At 43.3% G+C, this 20,042-nt stretch overlaps 1 protein-coding gene across 1 annotated transcript; it reads left to right on the forward strand.

Annotated features, from left to right (window-relative positions):
- Positions 1-319: 319 nt before the first annotated feature.
- Positions 320-13,395, forward strand: LOC307024546 (syntaxin-3-like). The gene is made up of 10 exons (XM_079658781.1): positions 320-381; positions 580-654; positions 732-831; positions 918-992; positions 1,319-1,386; positions 2,730-2,838; positions 10,236-10,309; positions 10,926-11,060; positions 11,618-11,728; positions 11,893-13,395. The coding sequence occupies exons 1-10, from the start codon at positions 352-354 to the stop codon at positions 11,968-11,970; spliced, it is 855 nt and encodes a 284-aa protein (XP_079514907.1). The 5' UTR covers positions 320-351; the 3' UTR covers positions 11,971-13,395.
- The last annotated feature ends 6,647 nt before the right edge of the window (positions 13,396-20,042 follow it).

The following is a 20,042-nucleotide window of genomic DNA, read 5'->3' on the forward strand; positions in this document are numbered from 1 at the left end:
GGACAACAAATACTGAGAGAGAGGAGCGTCCAGACCAACCAGCTGCTTCTCCTCATGAAGAACTCTCCTCACTCCTTCCTCTGACTCCTCCATGACTGCGGGTTCTCCTCCATGACTGCGGGTTCTCCTCCATGTCTGCCGGTTCTCCTCTGACAACTCCTCCTGCCAACTCTCCAGCATCCACTGAAGCAGCTAATCACTTCCACTGGGCTAATTTGGATGCCATCTTGACATCCTGTAGGCTAGGGAAGGAATAGTCGTCCGACACCTTTGGGGTAGTGGTTTTACCCATCTACATATCTATATATTGATTTATTTGTTAAAGTGTGAATTAAACACAGAGCTCTGAAGATGAAGGACCGCCTGGCCCAGCTGAAGGAGGTGGGAAGCATTAATATGTCCGGCCGTCTCTGTGATGAGCTGCAGGTCTCAGGCCTCCTGCTGTAATCAGTGTGTGTGTGTGTGTGTGTGTGTGTGTGTGTGTGTGTGTGTGTGTGTGTGTGTGTGTGTGTGTGTGTGTGTGTGTGTGTGTGTGTGTGTGTGTGTGTGTGTGTGTGTGTGTGTGTGTGTGTTTAACAGAAGAGTGACCCAGGAAGCGATGACGTTGAGATTCCAGTGGAGAATCAGGCTTTTATGGATGATTTCTTTGCTCAGGTATTCAATGTGTGTCTGTCTGTTGCTCACATTGCTAGAAGTGAACGTATTCTGTGCTAATGTTGTATCTCTTTCAGATAGAAGATATCCGCACCAGCATTGACAAGATTGATGAGAGTGTCACAGAAATAAAAAAACTCTACTCCACCATCCTGTCAGCTGCTTCATCTGAACAGAGTAACAAACACACACACTCTCAGGCTCACACACACACACACACTTCTTGCTGTTTGTGAACTCCCTCGCCTCTTACTCTATTTCAGAAACACAGGATGAAGTTGAAGCCGTCACCAATGAGATCAAGAAGTCGGCTAACAACGCAAGAAACAAACTGAAGAGTCAGTATTGTTTTTTTTCCTGTTCACTGATTGTATTAACTCCATTAACAGCTAGAGGTCCGATGTGGAGAAGAACAAATCAATTCTTTATTTGTTTGTTGAGTAAAATGCTAAACATGTCTTATATCAATAACTATTTCTGTTTTGTCTCATCTTGTGTTTACATCTGCACACTTCTGCGTATGTCTGGAAGTTATCCAATTGAAATAATCTTTTTGCAATTTGCAATTGTCCTGGGTGTGTGTGTGTGTGTGTGTGTGTGTGTGTGTGTGTGTGTGTGTGTGTGTGTGTGTGTGTGTGTGTGTGTGTGTGTGTGTGTGTATCAGGTATTGAGGGCCAGCTTGAGAAAGCAGATGAAAAAGCCTCAGCTGACGTCAGGATACGCAAATCACAGGTCAGACTTTATAAGATATAACTATTTAATTAAGTTTACTTATAGAAATTCTACCTTTTAAAGAGCTGGAGCTCACAGGAAATGGGGTTTACATATTTATTGATTCTGGAAGTTCTCAGCCCCCACCCTTCCTGTAGAAGCTGACACAGAGACCTGGGGCCGTATTCACAAAGCATTTTATCTTACCGCTAGGAGTGCTCCTAACTCGCGCTAAAAAAAATGCAGTTAGCAGAATACACGCATGATGACAAGTTTGTGCAGACCACGATAATGACGTTGTATATGCACGTTAAAGAGAGAGAGCAAACAATAAAAATACGTAAATTGCATTAAATCAAGGGGGCAATTAAAAGCACCCTGCAAACTATTATCCAATGAGCATATTTCCAGCACTTAAACACTTTCAATAACAGCCCATACCGCCGTTCAAGTCCCCCTATCATGATGAATGAAAACAATCTGCGTGTTGATGGAATGTACTTTCTTTCTATTGACGAACACGTCCTCATCTTTTGATGGCGCAATTATTTTTATGTGCGTCCCGTCAATAGCACCGACCACACCGGGCATACCTGCAATTGCCATGAAGTTGGCTTTGATCCTGTGTAGTTGTTGATTGTCCAAAGGAAACCGGATAAACTGTTGGATGATATGTGGTCTAGAGAGCGCGTTGATGGTTTGGTTTCTGGCAGGGCTGACTGATGGTTGCGATATCCCTAAATCGTCGGCATTGCAAAGTTGCATTTTCCCTGTTGCAAAATATCGTAGTGTTGCCAAACATTTTATTTCCGGACTAATCGGGTTATTCCTGTTAGTCGGGGATGTTATTGCATGCCGCACTAATTCCACAACAAGTTTGATACCCTCACGATTTAGCCTATATCTCTTGATCAATTCACAGTCTTCCATTGTCTCCAAAACATTTCGTCTCGCAGCCATTTTCAGATTCTTTGTGAATAAGTCTTACTGAGTTAGGAGTCCTCTCGAGGACTTTTAAGCTCTCCTAAACTTAGGTGCTACTTTTAGGCCTAAAATACTTTGTGAATTGCTCTTAGTGAATAAAATTAGGAGTCCTAAATTGAAGACTGACACGCCCATTATGTTTAGGAGTTTCTCCTAAATTCGCCAGTTAGGAGCTACTTTTAGCCCTAAGATCCTTTGTGAATACGGCCCCTGGTCTTTACCTCTGTTGCTTTGCACTCTGTGAATAAAAGGCCCATTGAAATCATTTTATGAAGCGGAAAACATAAACATGGACACAATTATGTGTTATGTCACTTACATTACATATTTACTCCCCTTTTAAAGTCATTAAACAAGGCACTTGCATTCTCTGTTCCCAGCATGCCATCCTGGCCAAGAAGTTTGTTGAGGTGATGACCCGATACAACGAGGCTCAGATGGACTTCAGAGATAAGAGCAAAGGACGGATCGCCCGGCAGCTGGAGATCAGTGAGTTACAGTCATGATATCATGACTTCCTCCTCCGAGTCAGGCCGAAATACATTACTTTAATTGTTTTGAATATGCCTTTCATGAATCTATCAATCACTTTTTCAAGTTCACCATGTGTCACAGTCATTCAGTGTCACATAATTATGTTATTGTTCCTCTATACATGACTTGGCCTTCTGGTTACTTTCCTGAATTACACAGTTATTTTTTTAAAGCATAATGACATTATGTGAGGTATATTGTGTATCTTATGTCTTATATATTACCATATGCTTATTCAAATCATTGCAGCTTGTTCTCAGTTAAAAAAGTATTAAATCTGCTTTGAAGACGAAAATGACAGCCACTAACCACTTCTTACACAACATAGTTTGGAATAAGAGCGTTAACAACTTGTAGGACAGTTGAAAAATGGTGAAGCTGTGACCTGCTATAGTCAGGTCTGAATATGACTATTAAATTGATCAATCATCGAGACTCAAATGAGCTGGAGTTCAGTAAATCCATTTACACTGAGACTTCACTGCTAATTACGTGGTCCAATATTTTATTGCGTACCTTGGAGGTGAAGTGCAGGCATATTGTCATTCAAGAGAGAATACGATACGTAGTTCTTTTGGAAAACATGTTTTTCTTTCAGCCTATTTACCTCGTTAACGTAAATAATACTCATTACATTAAATTGCATTATTTGTGATTAAAATAATGGTTGTTTGTAATGTATTAGCGACCCCCACAGATGTATGATTTCACTGCTTTCATAGGAGCTCAGACCCCTCCTTATGGGAGCTCGGCTCCCATTGGCTCCCACATAACTCCAACCCTGTATGGACCCCTTACAATGGTACTGTCAGCAGTAGGGGTTCACTGATCACAGTTCATGTCAGTATTATAGTATAATATTATTATTATTATTATTATTATTATTATCATAGTAGTATCATTAGGACTAAGTTTATATGAGTATTACAGACACTAAAGGCCCCCCATGGATTTGGCACCAAGAACAAACAGTTTTGTTTAACCTGACAGTGTCATTGTTTGTTTCAAGCATTGTCAGGAACACAGCAATTTGACAGTGTGGGGGAGTTCCTGAGCTTTCCATGATTCTGAAGTCTTACCAAAAAAAAGATTTTCTTGATGATATGGCAGAAATATGTATATGTTCATCTGGCGTGTATGCTCTTCACAACATCTCCTGTGAAACAGGAAGTCCACATGGTAGCCTTACTATCAGTCCACTTTAAGCATGATGTGTTGATTGTATATTTCATCTGATTATTCAGAGGCATGTTGACCTCAGTGTAATCCCTCGATTCCACCGGGTCCGTCTGCGTCGCGTTACGGCTGCGCTGCGATTTTGGTCCGGCCTCCTCCGGCGTCATACCCTACCGGGCGCGTTTCAGAAGCGTTTCAGAAGCGTAGCGTCTTGCCTGCTGGCTTGCAATTTTTGTTGATTTGGGCATATTTTCTGGACAGGCTACTTTGCACAGACAAAGTTTATAATAATTGTAAACGACATGAATCAAAGATGTGTTGCTGTATTTTAGTGGTAAAAAAATGCATTCATCATCATAATTATTCTACATATATAATTGACACAGTGCCTGTAAACCGGAGAACGCTGGCATTTCTCCTCCTACTTGAAAGACTACGGAGGGATGGACTTCTGGCTGAGTGATCGATGGAGTAAGACGCAACTTTTAGGAGCTCCTGCAACATGCTCTGAAATGTGATTACAGGCACATTATTTATGAGATAGTTCTTGGTGTAAGAGTATTTAACAGTTTATTCTCGACTTTTTGATGACCAAAATGCCTCTTAAAGCCAAAAGTATGAATAATTAGTCCGCCCCGTCCCAGAGGCCTGCTCACCACGCTGCATCCTGGCCTCCGAGTGATCCCTTCGCAGCGGAGCAGCGGGGCCCGCTGTCCCCCCCGATTTCAAGGAGGAGTTGCTCGCTTCACTCCGTACTGAGATGGCGGCTGTTTTTAAAACTGAGCTCAATGAGGCCCTGAAGGACAACTTATCATCCATCAAGGCAGAGCTACAAACAGTAATGGCGGATTTAAGTGTCAGTATTACGAATATCAAGTCTGATGTGAGTGCCCTGAAATCTACCGTAGGGGAAATGGAAACTTCGCTCTCGACCTCCACTGATGACATCTCTACACTGCAGGCTAAAGTGGAGCACCTGTTCGCTGAACTGGAGAGAGACAGCCCGTGCCCGTGCTGCCTTCAATGACGCCCGCCATCAGCTCCGTGAGATACCGGGGATACGTTTTGGTCTGCTTTACCCAGCACGACTCCGCATCACCCATGGTGGTACCGAGAGGCAGTTTAATTCACCGGATGACGCCGAGACATTCATTAAGACACTGGTCAATGAAGGGATCTCTTAACACACCATGATGAACACCTCTGGAACAATTATTTACTCTTTATTTTTTCTTAAATCCATACACCAAGTTCTCTGTATGTGGAAGTTGATCTGGTTATAAGTGCCTTGCTCTATATCAATCTCAAGTTTGCAGGAGCTTAACCTAAGTTTACCTAAGTTTAGCTTTCACTATTAGGTCACAAGCTGTTAGCCATAGGAATTTGACTCCTTGTGGAGTTAGCACTGGGTTCTCCATCGTTTGGGGATCGGGTCGATGTAAGTGCTATGGGATGGGTGGGAAGGGCTGGGATTGTTTACTGTATTTTATTTTATTTCATTTTTCTATTGCTTTGTTTCCCTCTATGTCTCTTTCTGGCTGGTGCTTCATAGTCAGTTCTCTCTTTATAGAAAGTCCTCAGTAAATGTCCACCAATACTAGCAATTTAGGAATCGCTCCTACTGGCTCACCAGTGAAGTTTGTAAGCTGGAACATTAAAGGTATGGGGAGCCCCTTGAAGAGATCCAGGGTATTTGCTCATCTGAAACGACTTAATACAGACATAATGTTTCTACAAGAAACCCAAATGCGCTCCACAGACCAGGTCAGTCTTAAGTGTCCATGGGTTTCTGAGGTGTTCCATTCAAACTTCAACTCTAAGTCCAGAGGGGTTGTCATTTTAATTGGTAAGTCTGTTAATTTCACATCTTCGGATGACAATGGCAGATATTTAATTATCTCAGGCACGCTGTTTCATGTTCCTGTATTGTTAGTCAATATTTATGCCCAAATGTTAATAACCCACACTTCATGAACAAGCTTTTTGAATGTCTTCCATCACTGCATAATAACCTGCTTATATTTGGAGGGGATATGAACCTCGTTGTCGATCCCAGTCTAGATCGTTCTTCTCCTAAAACGCAGACCGCATCACTCATGTCAAAAACTCTTTCTGATTTCATGTCCAAAAACGGCTGCATTGACCCCTGGAGATTCTATAACCCCTGCATTAAGGAATATTCCTTCTTTTCTCATATGCACAAATCCTTTTCTCGAATTGATTATTTCTTCATCGATGCCAAACTTATTACCAAAGTGTCGTCAGTTAAATATCACCCTATTGTAACTTCCGACCACGCTCCTCTTTCTCTGGATATTTGGATTTCACCACAACCACGATACTCAACGCCGTGGAGGTTTAATACTTTGCTGTAGTCAGATGACACATTTAATACATGTATTGCAACTTCAATTGATGATTTTATTACAAACAAAACGAAAAAACGACAAATGAACCCATCTCTTGTTCTCTGCTGTGGGAATCATTAAAAGCCTACCTACGGGGCCAAACATCTCTTATTCAGCCCAGTTAAATAAAACTCGTTCTGCCAAAATGAATGATATATCGTGCAAGATAAAAAAAATAGATGAGTAATTAGCCCTTTGTCTCTCTCCCAATTTACACAAAGATCGAGTTGAATTACAGACTGAATTTGATCTCATAACAACTACTGATGCAGAGCGCCTGCTTTTACGCTCACGTTCAACGTATTATGAGCATGGTGATAAGGCGAGCCGCCTTTTGGCCCACCAATTGCGCCGTCAGGCAGCCTCACTTAGGATCCTCCAGATAAAAGATTCATCAGGCACGGTGCATACCGATCCTAGTACCATTAACTCAGTCTTTGGCTAATTCTATTCTTCTCTAGACAAGTCTGAATCGCCATCCGACACTTCTGAGATGGGCGCTTTCTTTGACAATCTCAATTTCCCTACTATAGGTCCTGATGTTTCAAAATAACTTGATTCTCCATTAACCTCAGATGAGATCATCCTCGCTATAAATAACATGCAAAATAAAAAAGCTCCTGGCCCTGATGGATTCCCAGTAGAATCTTTTAAAAGATTTAAATCTAAATTGGCCCCATTAATACACTCAGTGTATAAGGAATCTCTGCGGAATGGTTCTCTTCCTCCCACTTTAAGACAAGCCTCCATATGTCTGCTTTTAGAAAAAGACAAAGATCCGGATCTCTGCAGCTCCTATAGGCCATTTTCCTTAATACATGTGGATGCGAAAATACTTGCTAAGGCTTTGGCACGTCGATTAGAAAATATTCTCCCAACCATAGTTTCTGAAGAACAAACTGGATTTATAAAGGGACGTCAACTATTTTACAATGTCCGCACCCTTTTAAATATTATCTACTCCAAAAACACCGCTACGACCCCTGAAGTAGTGATCTCACTTGATGCAGAAAAAGCATTTGATAGGGTTGAGTGGGACTATTTACTTACTGTACTGAGTACATTTGGGCTGGGTGATATATTTATTTCATGGATACGCCTTCTTTATACATCCCCACAAGCTAGTATTTCCACTAATGGCGTTCAATCTCCTTATATTACTTTATCCAGAGGAACCCGTCAGAGATGTCCACTATCTCCTTTGCTTTTTGCGTTAGCCATAGAGCCTTTGTCAATATATCTGAGGACCTCAACCACTTTCACTGGGATACTTATTTGACTTATTTCACAAATATATAACAAACTCCTGAACGATGACAGCTCACACACCACTAAAATCAAGGCTGCCTGGGAGGCTGAGCTAGGTGTGAACTTGGGTGATCACTGGTGGGACACTGCTCTTAACAGGATTCATACAAGTTCATCCTGTGCTCGTCTCACTCTCATACAGTTCAAGGTGCTGTACAGGGTTCATTTCTCAAAGGCACGACTGTCACAAATATATCCCACTGTTATTGACATCTGTGACAAATGTCAAGCCTCTCCCTGCAACCTATCCCATATGTTCTTCTCTTGCCCATTAGTGTTTTCCTTTTGGCAGAAGTTTTTTGAGGATATCTCAAAAATACTCTCACTCACTGTGAAAGTCTGTCCCCATATTGCCATATTTGGGTGCCCAGAAGATTACAACACATACAACTCGGGGCAATTGGATATTCTGGCATTTACTTTGCTATTGGCAAGACGACTTCTTCTTCTTCACTGGAAATCCAAAAAAGCTCCTTCCAATGCTAAATGGCGCAGTGATGTCATGTCTTTTCTAAAATTTGAGAAAATTAAGTATTCATTAAGAGGCAGAACCCCTATGTTTTACACTAACTGGCAACCCTTCTTAACCTTCTTGTACAAAATGTCTTTTATGGTTGTCTTCAATAAAAATATATTATAAAAATAAAAAATAAATTATAAAAAAGACTACGGAGGGATAGGGTCTGCAAAATTTGTTTATTTTGGGGATGGGCCGGATGCTCTGACTGGTCCACTTCCTGCCCGGCGCCTCTGCAACGCCTCACGTCGAAAAATAGACTTGAATCCTATATTGAGCGGAGCCCAGCGCCAAGACGCTTCTGGGACGCTTCTGAGCCGTAACGCGGCGCATCTGGTGGAATAGCACCCATTAGCCGTGTTCACACCGCGTACTTTGCAGTACTTGGTGCCGGCACTTATTACCCCAGGGTACTCAGTACCAATCGCGCTCACACCGGAGTGCTTTTCCCTGAGGGAAGATTACGCAAATGAAGCCGCTGACGTCACTTCTTCTTCTTCTGCTTTGGGTTTACTGGCAAGCTGCAAACAACTTCACGGCGTATACTGCCGCCCGAATTCCCGGCCGGAAGTCCCCGGAGTTGGGGACTGGCTTCAGTAGAAGCTGCTGGGACTCCCAGCAGCTTCTATTGAAGCCTTCTGAGTAAATCGCCAGAACGCCGACACCTCCTCATCTCCACCGCTCCCCTGTTTTCTTTTTTGTTGCCATAAGTTATTCTCTCTCCGTTGGTGTGCTAATAATGCTAATGCCACAAATACAATGGCGGCTTCACAAAACTTTTCAGAGTTTTACAGGGCGTGGTTTCCAATTCGCCCAGCCAATCAGAACTGGGGCACTTTTCCCCCCCAGGATAGTACTACATCTCAACAGGCACTAAAAATGGGGGTAAAAGTTATTACTAAGTACTCTTTTTGGTGTGAACATACGGGGAAAAGTACTCCGGTGTGAACGCGGCTATTGACTAGAGTGGCCGCGATCGTTGTGAACGCCGCGGCGCAGCCGTAACGTAGCCATAACGCGATGCAGGCGGTTGAGCAATGTTCAACTTTTGAAGCTTCGACGGAAGCATCAGCCAATCAAATCATATGGAAGTACAAGCGCTAGCCAATCAAACCGCGTGCTTGTGTGTCCGGGGCGGGAGATTCATGTGATTGGTTGTTGGTCGAGTTTCAGACACGCCCACCGGCATACTTCAACGTCTGGACACTGCATTACGGCTGCGCCGCGGCATTCACAGTGATCGCGGCCACTCTAGTCAATGGGTGCTATTCCACCAGACGCGCCGCGTTACGGCTAGAAGCGTCCCAGAAGCGTCCCAGAAGCGTCCCAGAAGCGTCTCGGCGCTGGGCTCCACTCAAAATAGGCGGCTGGTCTATTTTTGACGCGACGCGAGGCGTTGCATAGCGCCGGGCAGGAAGTGGACTGGTCAGAGCATCCGGCCCATCCCCAAAATAATCTAATTTTGCAAACCCTATCCCTCTGTAGTCTTTCAAGTAGGGGAGGAGAAATGCCAGCGTTCTCCTCCGGTTTACAGGCACTGTGTAAATTATAGAATAATTATGATGATGAATGCATTTTTTTACCACTAAAATACAGCAACACATCTTCGATTCATGTCGTTTATAACTGGGATATTACAATTATTATTAACTTTGTCTGTACGAAGTAGCCTGTCCAGGAAATATGCCCAAATCAACAAAAACTGCGAGCCGGCACGCAAGACGCTCCGCTTATGAAACGCGCCCGGTAGGGTTTGACGCTGTAGGAGGACCCGGTGGAATCCCGGGGTAGGTGTCTCTACTGTCACAGGAGTCAGGTGACTGGCAGTTACTCTAGTATGCTGTTATTATTCTGACAGTAGGCCTCGTCCTTGTGTATTGCTGTCAGCTGTTAACAGGTTTGTGTGTGAAACACTTGTTCAACTGTCTTCCTGTTAATCACAGCGGGGACAGCAACGACTGACGAAGAACTGGAGGCCATGCTGGAGGGAGGAAACTCGGCTGTGTTCAGTGCCGGGGTGAGACAGTCTGTGTGTTTCAATATGTTGAACATGCACACACACAGTTCAAATAACACACTCACAGTTAAGTCACTCTCTTAATGTATCGTCGATCAACAATGAATTGAGATTGTCCAAGATCATACCTCAGTCCGTTATTTCATGTAACATTTTTTATTTTACATTAGTAGGTATGTTACAAAGTGCCATGTTACAGAAGCATGGACATTGCCTTAGTAGTGCATATATCATGGTATTTTTTAATAGTACCATAACATGGAACCTGGCTATATTTGACAGCACCATGGTGCATGTTCCATATTGCATACTATACTCGTTACTATGGTATACAGAATGGGGAACCAAAGTATAATGTACTGTACCGTGGTTTGGTGTGAACTACGGTACTGTCAACAGGTAGCATGCTACTTGTACCATAATTAACAGAGTGTACTTGCAGATGGCGAAATGTAGAATCAAATGTATTTTGTTGCGTACAAAATATATTAATTAATATTATTTTCAGGCCGTGATCCCCCCTCCCCTATTGCTGCAATAAAACCTTCTTGCAATAAAAAAGTATTTTCCTTTTAATGTGTTTTCACTCCTCTGCACTCCCCCCCCCCCCCCCCAGATCATGGAATCTAAGATCACCCAGCAGGCCCTGAATGAAATCGAGGCCCGTCACAAAGACATCATGAGGCTGGAGAGCAGCATCAAGGAGCTCCATGACATGTTTGTGGATATTGCCATGCTGGTGGAGAATCAGGTATAAACGCACACACGCAGCAATCACTTATGTGTTGCCTTTCACCAAACAACTTTATATATATTCTTCATTGATCATATGATTTCTAATAACCAGCTTGATTCACAATAATAAACCAATGTGATGTAGGCTACCAGTGGAACTAACCAGAGGGTGTCCAGTGATACATGTGTTTTGGATGTGAACAAATGGTAATAAGGTAGAAACAGATCACTTCTGACCTTATGTTATGAGCAAAATTATAGATCTACTTGTTGATATACTGTACAAGCAACATTGCCAAAAGCAGTTTTGCTAATGTACTAACTGTTGCCACATCTGATAGGAGAAATGTGTTGTGGAGACAGGTTTTTTTTCATATTGGTGTATCTGAGTAGATATAAAGTGTATAAGAGTGTTTTTAAAGTTGAACGTTAAAGTCTCATGTTCTTCCAGCTGTCAGTCGCTGTGTTAGATGATATAACTGATCAGATATTTGAAGGAATGCTCGAAAAGCTGAAGATGTCCAAAAGAAAAATTGACAAAGAATTATCTCTCATTATCCTGCCCTTCTCTAGGGGGGTATGATTGACAGAATTGAGAGCAACATGGACCAGTCGGTGGGCTTTGTAGAGAGGGCAGTGGCCGATACCAAAAAGGCAGCCAAATTCCAGCAGGAGGCCCGCAGGGTAAGTTGAGACTGATGGAGCAGTCACATGGCCAGATGAAATATTGTCTGTTTACTTCACTGTTGACTTTTAATTTCTTTGAATTTTTGTTCCTACATGACATAAATGCATTTACTGAGCAATGCACAACATCTTCTTTTCCTTCTCTGTTTACTTTTCTCCAGAAACAAATGATGATCTTCTGCTGCTGTGTGATTCTGGCCTTGATACTCGGTTCATTTGTCTACAGCTTCTTCAAATAGTAATGCTGAATGAGCCCCCCAGCGGGGTCCCACAGTGCGGGACGAGGCAGAGCAAAGTAGAGCCCGGGCTCAGTTTCGTCATTTCACTCCTTCAAATTAGAAATAGAGTTTGAAAATCTATGCATTCCTTCGCCGTTATTTCTGATATGTTATTACAATTTTTTCAACATTCTTAGGGAGTTCCACATTTAAATTCAGTTTTAATGTCAGATCTTGTTGAACTAAATATTAGAGACACCTTTCAATGCCTGCAATGCACTGCATCTAATACAGCACCAAGACTAAATGACCTTTAGTTCCAACAAAAAGCTTTAAAGGCTTGATGAAAGGGAAATGTGTTGTATAACTCTAACCAATGCAGTGTAAATCCCTGTTCCTTATAAAATGTAAGAACTACAGGTTCAATCCACGAGCAGAAAAAGTATTTTTCATCTTTGTATCTCTATAAATATGTATGGTATTAGGTACAGGATTTGTCAGTCAATGCTAGTGTATCTGTAGGACTTTTCAGGAGTGATGAGTAAGATCAGCTTTTATTTATATATTTATCCACTCTTAACATAGTAAAAGTATTGTTTTTTTTCTGTATGGTGATCCTAAATATGTCTTCCTTCCGAAGATTATTTAAAAGCTGTCAAACCCGGATTCCTTTTTAAGTGGGCTTTAAGAGCCCCATTAACTACTATCTCGGTTAATTTAAATACTTCAAGTAACAGACAATGAACAGTGTCAGGATCTGCTTTCATAAATACATTGAAACAGTGACTAACTAATGAGAAGTAATGTTATCATATACAAAAAAACAACTGAAAAGGATGTATTGGTGAGAAAGGACTGCAGACAGTGGCTTTTAACAGGGGATGAAGTGAAAGTGAACCGATCACACAGATGTCCCTGTAGCACTACCCGTATTTGAGTTTGAAACTGATTAAAACTAGACGCGATGGTAGGAATAGGACTAAATTCTGAAGGTGTTAGTGAAGAAATGGAATAAACCCAGCCCTGCTCTATTACACTGCCTGTAATGTACTGTTTTACCTCTTCATGTCTTTGTTGTAGGTGTATATATTACCAGATTGCTTTTATTTCTATGTGTTTGTGTTACCCCCCTTCTTATTTTTTAAAAGAATATGCTTGTATTTCCAATCTTGTTTCATGCCATGGTTTGACTCTAATTTGACTTGCGTCCTCCCTCTTTGCTCTACATCCACATATGCAGGTACACTGCAGTACACTAATGTTAGCCTATAGTACTCTTAATCCATATTTTATTAGTAACATTTGAAACTAGGTTTGGTCAGTGAAAAAGAACATTCAACCATTTAGATTTTTGGAAATGGAAAATTCTTCTTAAGAAACAGACTGGTGTTTTCTTGTTTCAAGTTGGAACAGAGGCCTGTAGCCTACTACGAATCCAGTTCAACAGACCCTGGATATGTTTGATTTACCCGGTTTACCTAATCCAAAACAAACGCGCTCTCGCTAAGCGGTACTACGACGCTAGTTATCAACTCGGTAACTCAAGCCAGGGTTTCTCTGTCTGACTGAGTGCTCGTTCACATGAAAGGGGCGGGGTTAGCAACATTTGACCCATCACAAACATGAAGAAGCGTACTGACAGCGCAGCGTCATACTTCCTGAATGAAAAGTGAACTATAATATTAGACAAATATGAAGAAGTTAAACTTTAAACATCCATGACTTAAACACTTTATCCAGGATAAAAGCCACATAGTGTTGTGTTATTCAATAAAACACGTGAGTTCAACTGTCACAATTAAGGATGTTTTTATTGGTTGCCCACATGCTAGAACACTCCTAGCTCCAGGGCCGGCCCGTAGCACTGGCGTTATAGATGTTCGCCTCGGGCGCCAGATCTGGGGAGGCGCTGCGCTGGTAGAAAAACATTTTTGACCGTTGGTGCTCATCCTAATTTTCGGCCTTGATGTAACAACATTCATAATTAAGTAAATGTAACGCCCTTTTTTGACCCCGGTTACACTTTTAATTTGTCCTGTACGATGGTAAGTGATGAAAATGGGGGATGTTGGCTTATCTGGCGCCCGCAGCTCACAGCCAAAGTGCGAGTGAGATTGGGAGCGAATGAGGGAGAGAGGGAGGGTGCACCGGTACCGGCGCAGTTGTTATTAGAATCTGGTGCTAGGTGCTCTAACGGATATTAGAAGAAGACGTTTCTACAATAATGTGGAGGGAGAGTCCTCTCCAGTCAGACTGAGAGGCTGATGACTACAGCTCAGTGAGGTAAAGGACTCTGAGTGTTTAGATAGTTCACTTTAGTCTAAGTTATCTCAGTGGGTCTCAAACGGTTTGTTCACAATTTATGTAAACAAATATTTCCAAGGCACTCCTTTATAATTATTGGGATAAAACAGGTTTGAAATCATTTCAATGTATACTATAGGACAGTAAACCAAAAATATTGTTTAAACTGGAGAGATTAAAAAAAATGCACAAATAAATAAATGTTAATAGGTCAAATATAAGATATGAATGAACAACAAAAATAAAATAAGTTACATTTATTTGTTATTGGCTATGGTAGGTTATTGGTTATGTTCACATACTTATTTGATTAATAAAATGTAAACCAATCTTTTTCATATGGGTGTTTACAGTTGTACCCCCTAGATCTAGTAGTAATTCTGCTTAAAGTGCACCAGATTGAAGCATTTTACTTTAAAGGTCACATGTCATGGCCATTTCCACTGGTCACAATTCCATTGTTGAGGTATACTAAAATAGAAAAATACTATGCAATTTTCCAAACTCACATTGGTTTCGCATACAGCATCTCTGTAAAGTATGTGTATTCTCCACTAAACGGCTCACTGCAGCTCCTCCCTCTCCCCCCCCCCCCCCCCCCCCCCCGCCCCTCCGTGATTTCCTTGTTTAGCGATACACAGCCAAACGCAGCCAAACTCAACCTGAACACACACAAAGTCACAGCCGAAATAAAAACAATAAGTGTGGCTTGATATTGACATGTGACCTTTAAAATGTTAAAAAAAATCTTCCCGGGGGGGCATACCTCCGGACCCCCCTAGAGGATGTGACGTCCACCCCCCATTCTATTGTGTATTCCTTGGATACTCTATTGATCTTTATATTTTCTATTGTAAGATTCTCTGGCTGGGGCGCCAACTCAAATCTAGCCTAGGGCTGCAAATTGTCTAGAGCCGGCCCTGCCTAGCTCACATGCCCGTTACCATAATCGTCTGCCTAAAACGTTATAGCCCCGTGCCCGTAGGACTTCAATACTATTGGCTAACACACAAATAGCACAATTACACCACATCTCCCTATTTAGGAATCAATGGGTAGACTGCCATTGACTCCACAGACTTTAGAGGATTATTCTGCCTCTGGAGGGTGGAAGGTTTGTTCCTATCTGAACCAGAGGTATAAAATAACAGCTAACTCAAGACCTTCATGAACCATATGATATTTTGTGTATTACACAACATTAACGCACAACATTTTTAATAAACAGTTTTTTTCTCTTTTATAAAACTCTATATATTTTCTCTTAGGCTTCTGGTTTGTTTACAAGTCCAACCTAGCCGGTCTCACCACGGCTCTCCCAGACCTGGTTCTAGGGGTAGGTGGCGGATCTTGAGCACACGACTCCGGAGGTTCTGCAGTACGCTGCTCTGGAACACCTCCTGAATGCTGCTCAGCTGCATCCCTGCCGCTCTGCTCTGACGAGGAGTACATGGGGATGAGATGATGGCGATTACGTCGGACTGTCCCATGAGGTCCCTCAAGAATGTAGGAGCGGAGCGTGTTGTGACGGCCAATAACCGTTCCACTCGCCTTCTGATCTGTTACCCAAACCTCTTTCCCCGGTGCAAGCCTCTCGAGACTTCTCACTCGATGACGCAGGTTGTACCGCTGTGCATTCTTTATTCTCCTCTCTCTTTCTCGCAGAATTACAGCCTCGCTGTCGGGAAGAGCAGGATCCAGCAGCGCTGTTAATGTTGGCACCGTCGTTCGAAGCCTCCTCCCCATGAGAAGTTGCGCAGGGCTATGCCCGTTTTGTAGTGGGGTGGTTCTGTAAGCCAGCAGAGCCAGATATGTGTCTGCTGCTTTCTTAAGGAGACTCTTTACAGTCTTTACAGCCCGTTCTGCCTCACCGTTGCTCTGTGGATATTTCGGGCTGCTGGTGACGTGTTTAAATCCATACGACTCTGCAAACTCTTCGAACTCTTCAAACGCCTTTCCCGAGAAACTGCGGCCCGTTGTCTGTGACCAGCGTCTCTGGGATACCATGTCGTGCAAAGATGGATTTGAGATTGTGGATTACATCTGTTGATTTTGTGGGTGTCAGCAAAGCCATTTCCACATACCTTGATGCATAATCCACTACCAGCAGATATGGCTTGCTTCCCAGCATAAACAAGTCGGCATCCAGTTTCTGCCATGGTCGGCCTGGGTATTGTGTTGGCATCGCGGCTCTTTGGGGTTCTGTCTCTCCTTGCTGCATGTCCGGCAGTTGAGAGCCAACTCATTCAGCTGCTGACTTAGCCCTGGCCACCATACAGACTGTCGGGCACGCTCCCTACACTTCACCACTCCTTGGTGACCTTCATGTAGTCTGGCGAGCACTTCATTTCTCATTGTTGCGGGTCTGTCCCCCTTTAACACTAGTCCGTCCTACAGTTATGAATGCTTGTTCCGCCCAGTATAACTTTATGGCTAGTTTGCTGTTGCTGTGTGCTGGCCATTTCTCTTCACACAGCTACATCACTCTTCCGCATACACTGTCCTTTGCCAACTGCTCTTTTAGCTGTTCCAGGTAAGCCGTGCTTGCTGGCAAACTGTTGATAATCATGTCCACATAGATATTCGTGCTCTCGAGGAACTCTTTTTCATCTAGTGTGGCGTCTCTTTTCACAGGTGCACGTGTCGTGACAGTGTATCGGCTGTCCACAGGCTTTTCCCTGGCACATGTGTGATTGAGTAGGAATAACGCATCAGGCGCATCCGGAAACGTTGAATCCGTGGGGGAAGCGCATCCAATGCCTGAGACCCCAGGAGACTCAGTAGAGGTTTATGATCTGTTTCCAGCTCAAAGTGTCTGCCGATGAGAAAGTTACAAAACCTTTCACAAGCCCAGGTTAAGCCTAAAGCTTCATTTTCTACCTGTGCATATCTCTGCTCCGTCTGTGTGAGAGAACGTGACATATAGGCTACCGGTCTAAAACGTATGATGATGCGTCTGGTTTCTCTGTTTGTGTCATACATGGCTAGCACTGGTGGAGATATCAGAGAGTCTTGGAAGGCTCTGGCCTGATCGAAGCCCCACAGCCAACAGTTATTTTTAGCTGCATACTGTTGGGTAATTAGTCTTTAGCGTGTCCATAGTGACGTTGTCTAGTCATGCCACTAGCTTCAGCGCTACACTAGTAGGCCTACCGAGCAATGCTGTTTGCAAGCGTTGAATGGCATTCACATCCTCCATAAATTCTCTCTCTCCTTTCTTCAGCATCATGCCAGCAAAGGCCACTACATCTAAAGGATTTTTCCCTGGACCCCAAAGTGGCTTCCTTGGTGATGTAGTGGGCGTTGGACGCGGGGGTACCCACTTATTTGAAGCATGATTTTTTTTTTAACAGTCTAATGAATATTAAATCATTGCCAGTGTTATCAGTTGCAAGTGTGTATTTGTTGTAATAATGACGAAAACATAAGATTTCACAGTAATTATAATAAAAACGTAGCTCAAGCATTTATGCAACTTCATTTGAATCGTGTGTGTGTGTGTGTGTGTGTGTGTGTGTGTGTGTGTGTGTGTGTGTGTGTGTGTGTGTGTGTGTGTGTGTGTGTGTGTGTGTGTGTGTGTGAGTGATTGTGTGATTGTGTGTGTGTGTGTGTGTGGTAGGGTGACCAGGTGTCCCACTTTTTGCGGGACTGCACACACTCAGCATTTTTATTATATTGTTTAAAATGCATCATGTTCAGCTGACAGGCAACACAGAGGTCCACAGTGTACCCCCCCCCCGAGTTGAAAGTTCACGAGCGCGTCCATAGTGTCTCCGTCCACCCCGCCCCGTCCACCCAGTAAAAAAATCCCCACTACACCACTGGGGGTGCACATAACTTTCTCAGTGAGGTACTCAGATAAGTACCTGGAGTCAGTGTTTGGTACTCCAAGTCCGTTGTACAGACCGAAGTTAACAGCAGCCCCGTCTGTGCACACGGGAACCGACTTTGTTGTCCGGTGATCTAACCGCCTTCTGGAAAAGCTTCAAAAGTACGTCGGTACGAAAATGCGCTTTGTGACACAAATGACGGTACGCATTTCAGATTGTTGCAGCGCATGCGTACCTGCGTAGCCTACCAGTTATGTGCACCCCTGCTTATAGACCTCTTTAAACACGGAGTGAGGAATGACTGTAACATCAACCCCAGTGTCAATTTTAAACTGCACACTTTTATTGCTAATGTCAAATGTCTGCCATCCACGGATCATTGTCGGCCTCAATGCTGCCTAAGAACAAGCCTTCATTAACCTCATGCATGCTTTTAGCTGTTTTCCCACATGCATGGCATTTTACATCCTTGGCTGGACACTCAGTCTTTGCATGTGAAGGAGAAGAACCACAGTTATAACACTTTGCATCATTAACCTTGTTGTATTGTGGCTTGGCTTGGTAGCTATTAGCAGATTGAGCTTTGTTTTTAGCATTTCTGCTACTGCCCTTATACACTCTGGGTGTTTCTCAATCTCGAGTACGCTTACTTGGTAGCACATGTCTTCCAAGTCACTTCCTTCAGAAGCGAGGCAAGAATACTTCCTGGCATTCGGAAAACAGAGTGGAACAGGCTAGCAAGTGTGCAGGTGTATGTCATATGAGAGGACCTGCCTTACATTTTCCACCACAGATTTGGGGAAATTGGTCCGTGCGCAAAGCATTGTGGGGATTTTAAGACCACTGAGTCCATGTGCAGCCTCGAAATTTCTCCAAACGAAGTACGCCGGGCTCGGTTGAATTCCAAGCAGTAAACAGTACTTTGTCGGCACTCGATGAAATAGTGGCTCTGGAGCAGCTTTACTCGACATTGAGAAACACCCATTGTTCACTAATGTAGCGTCACTTGCCTCCGTTCTATTGTCACCTCGCAGAGAAGATTGTTGCCGTTTCACCTTTTCACTCTACCGAGCCATGGTAATAGCTTTTCCCAAGGTAAGGTCTGAGTCCAGTTGCGTCCGTTCAGACAGCCGCTTATCCGTCAATCCGACAACAAGCCTGTCTCGAATGAGTTCATCATGTAGCACGCCGAAGCTACAATGCTCCGCTAGTGCATATAGAGCTGTGACGAACGGGTCCACTGGTTCACCTTCTCCCTGTCTGTGCATATTAAACTTTCCCCGCTCATATATGACATTTTTCCTGACAACAAAGAACCCTTGGTAAGTGTCTCTCTGAGCCGCTGTGAGAGTCAATCCACGTAGAATATCATCTGCTTCATCTCCCATGCAGTATATCAATGTGTTGACTTGATTCTCTTCTGAGCTACTAGATTACTTGCCAGGCTAAATCTCTCGAACCGACGTATCCATTTGGCCCATTCCTGCGATCTTGAAAAGTCGAAAGGCTCCGGTGGCTGGATGCTAAATGTAGAACTCGGTCCTGCCGCGGGTCGCGCTGCATCCCCGTTAGCATTATCATCTGCCATGTCCACTTTTCCTTCCTTTTCACCGTCAATTGGCTCCAAACAATACTTTCTCTGGTCACACTCCCCGTAACGTCAACAGGACCTCTGACACCATGTCGTGTTATTCAATCATACACGTGAGTTCAACTGTCACAATTACGTGTGTCTTCATTGGTAGCCCACATGCTAGAACACTCCTAGCTCACATGCCCGTTACCATAACCTGTCGTCTGCCTAAGACGTCATAGCCCCGTGCCCGTAGGGCTTCACTACTATTGGCTTAGACACAAACAGCACAATAATACACATAGTTGCACCTGCAAGGTGAATACAGCTGGTAAAAAATATATTTGCTTATCTGAGTCAGCTGAGCCGTATCTGGCCGTGCAACA

This window comes from Notothenia rossii (genome assembly GCF_949606895.1).
Source record: "Notothenia rossii genome assembly, chromosome: 1".
In the NCBI taxonomy this organism is placed as follows: domain Eukaryota; kingdom Metazoa; phylum Chordata; class Actinopteri; order Perciformes; family Nototheniidae; genus Notothenia; species Notothenia rossii.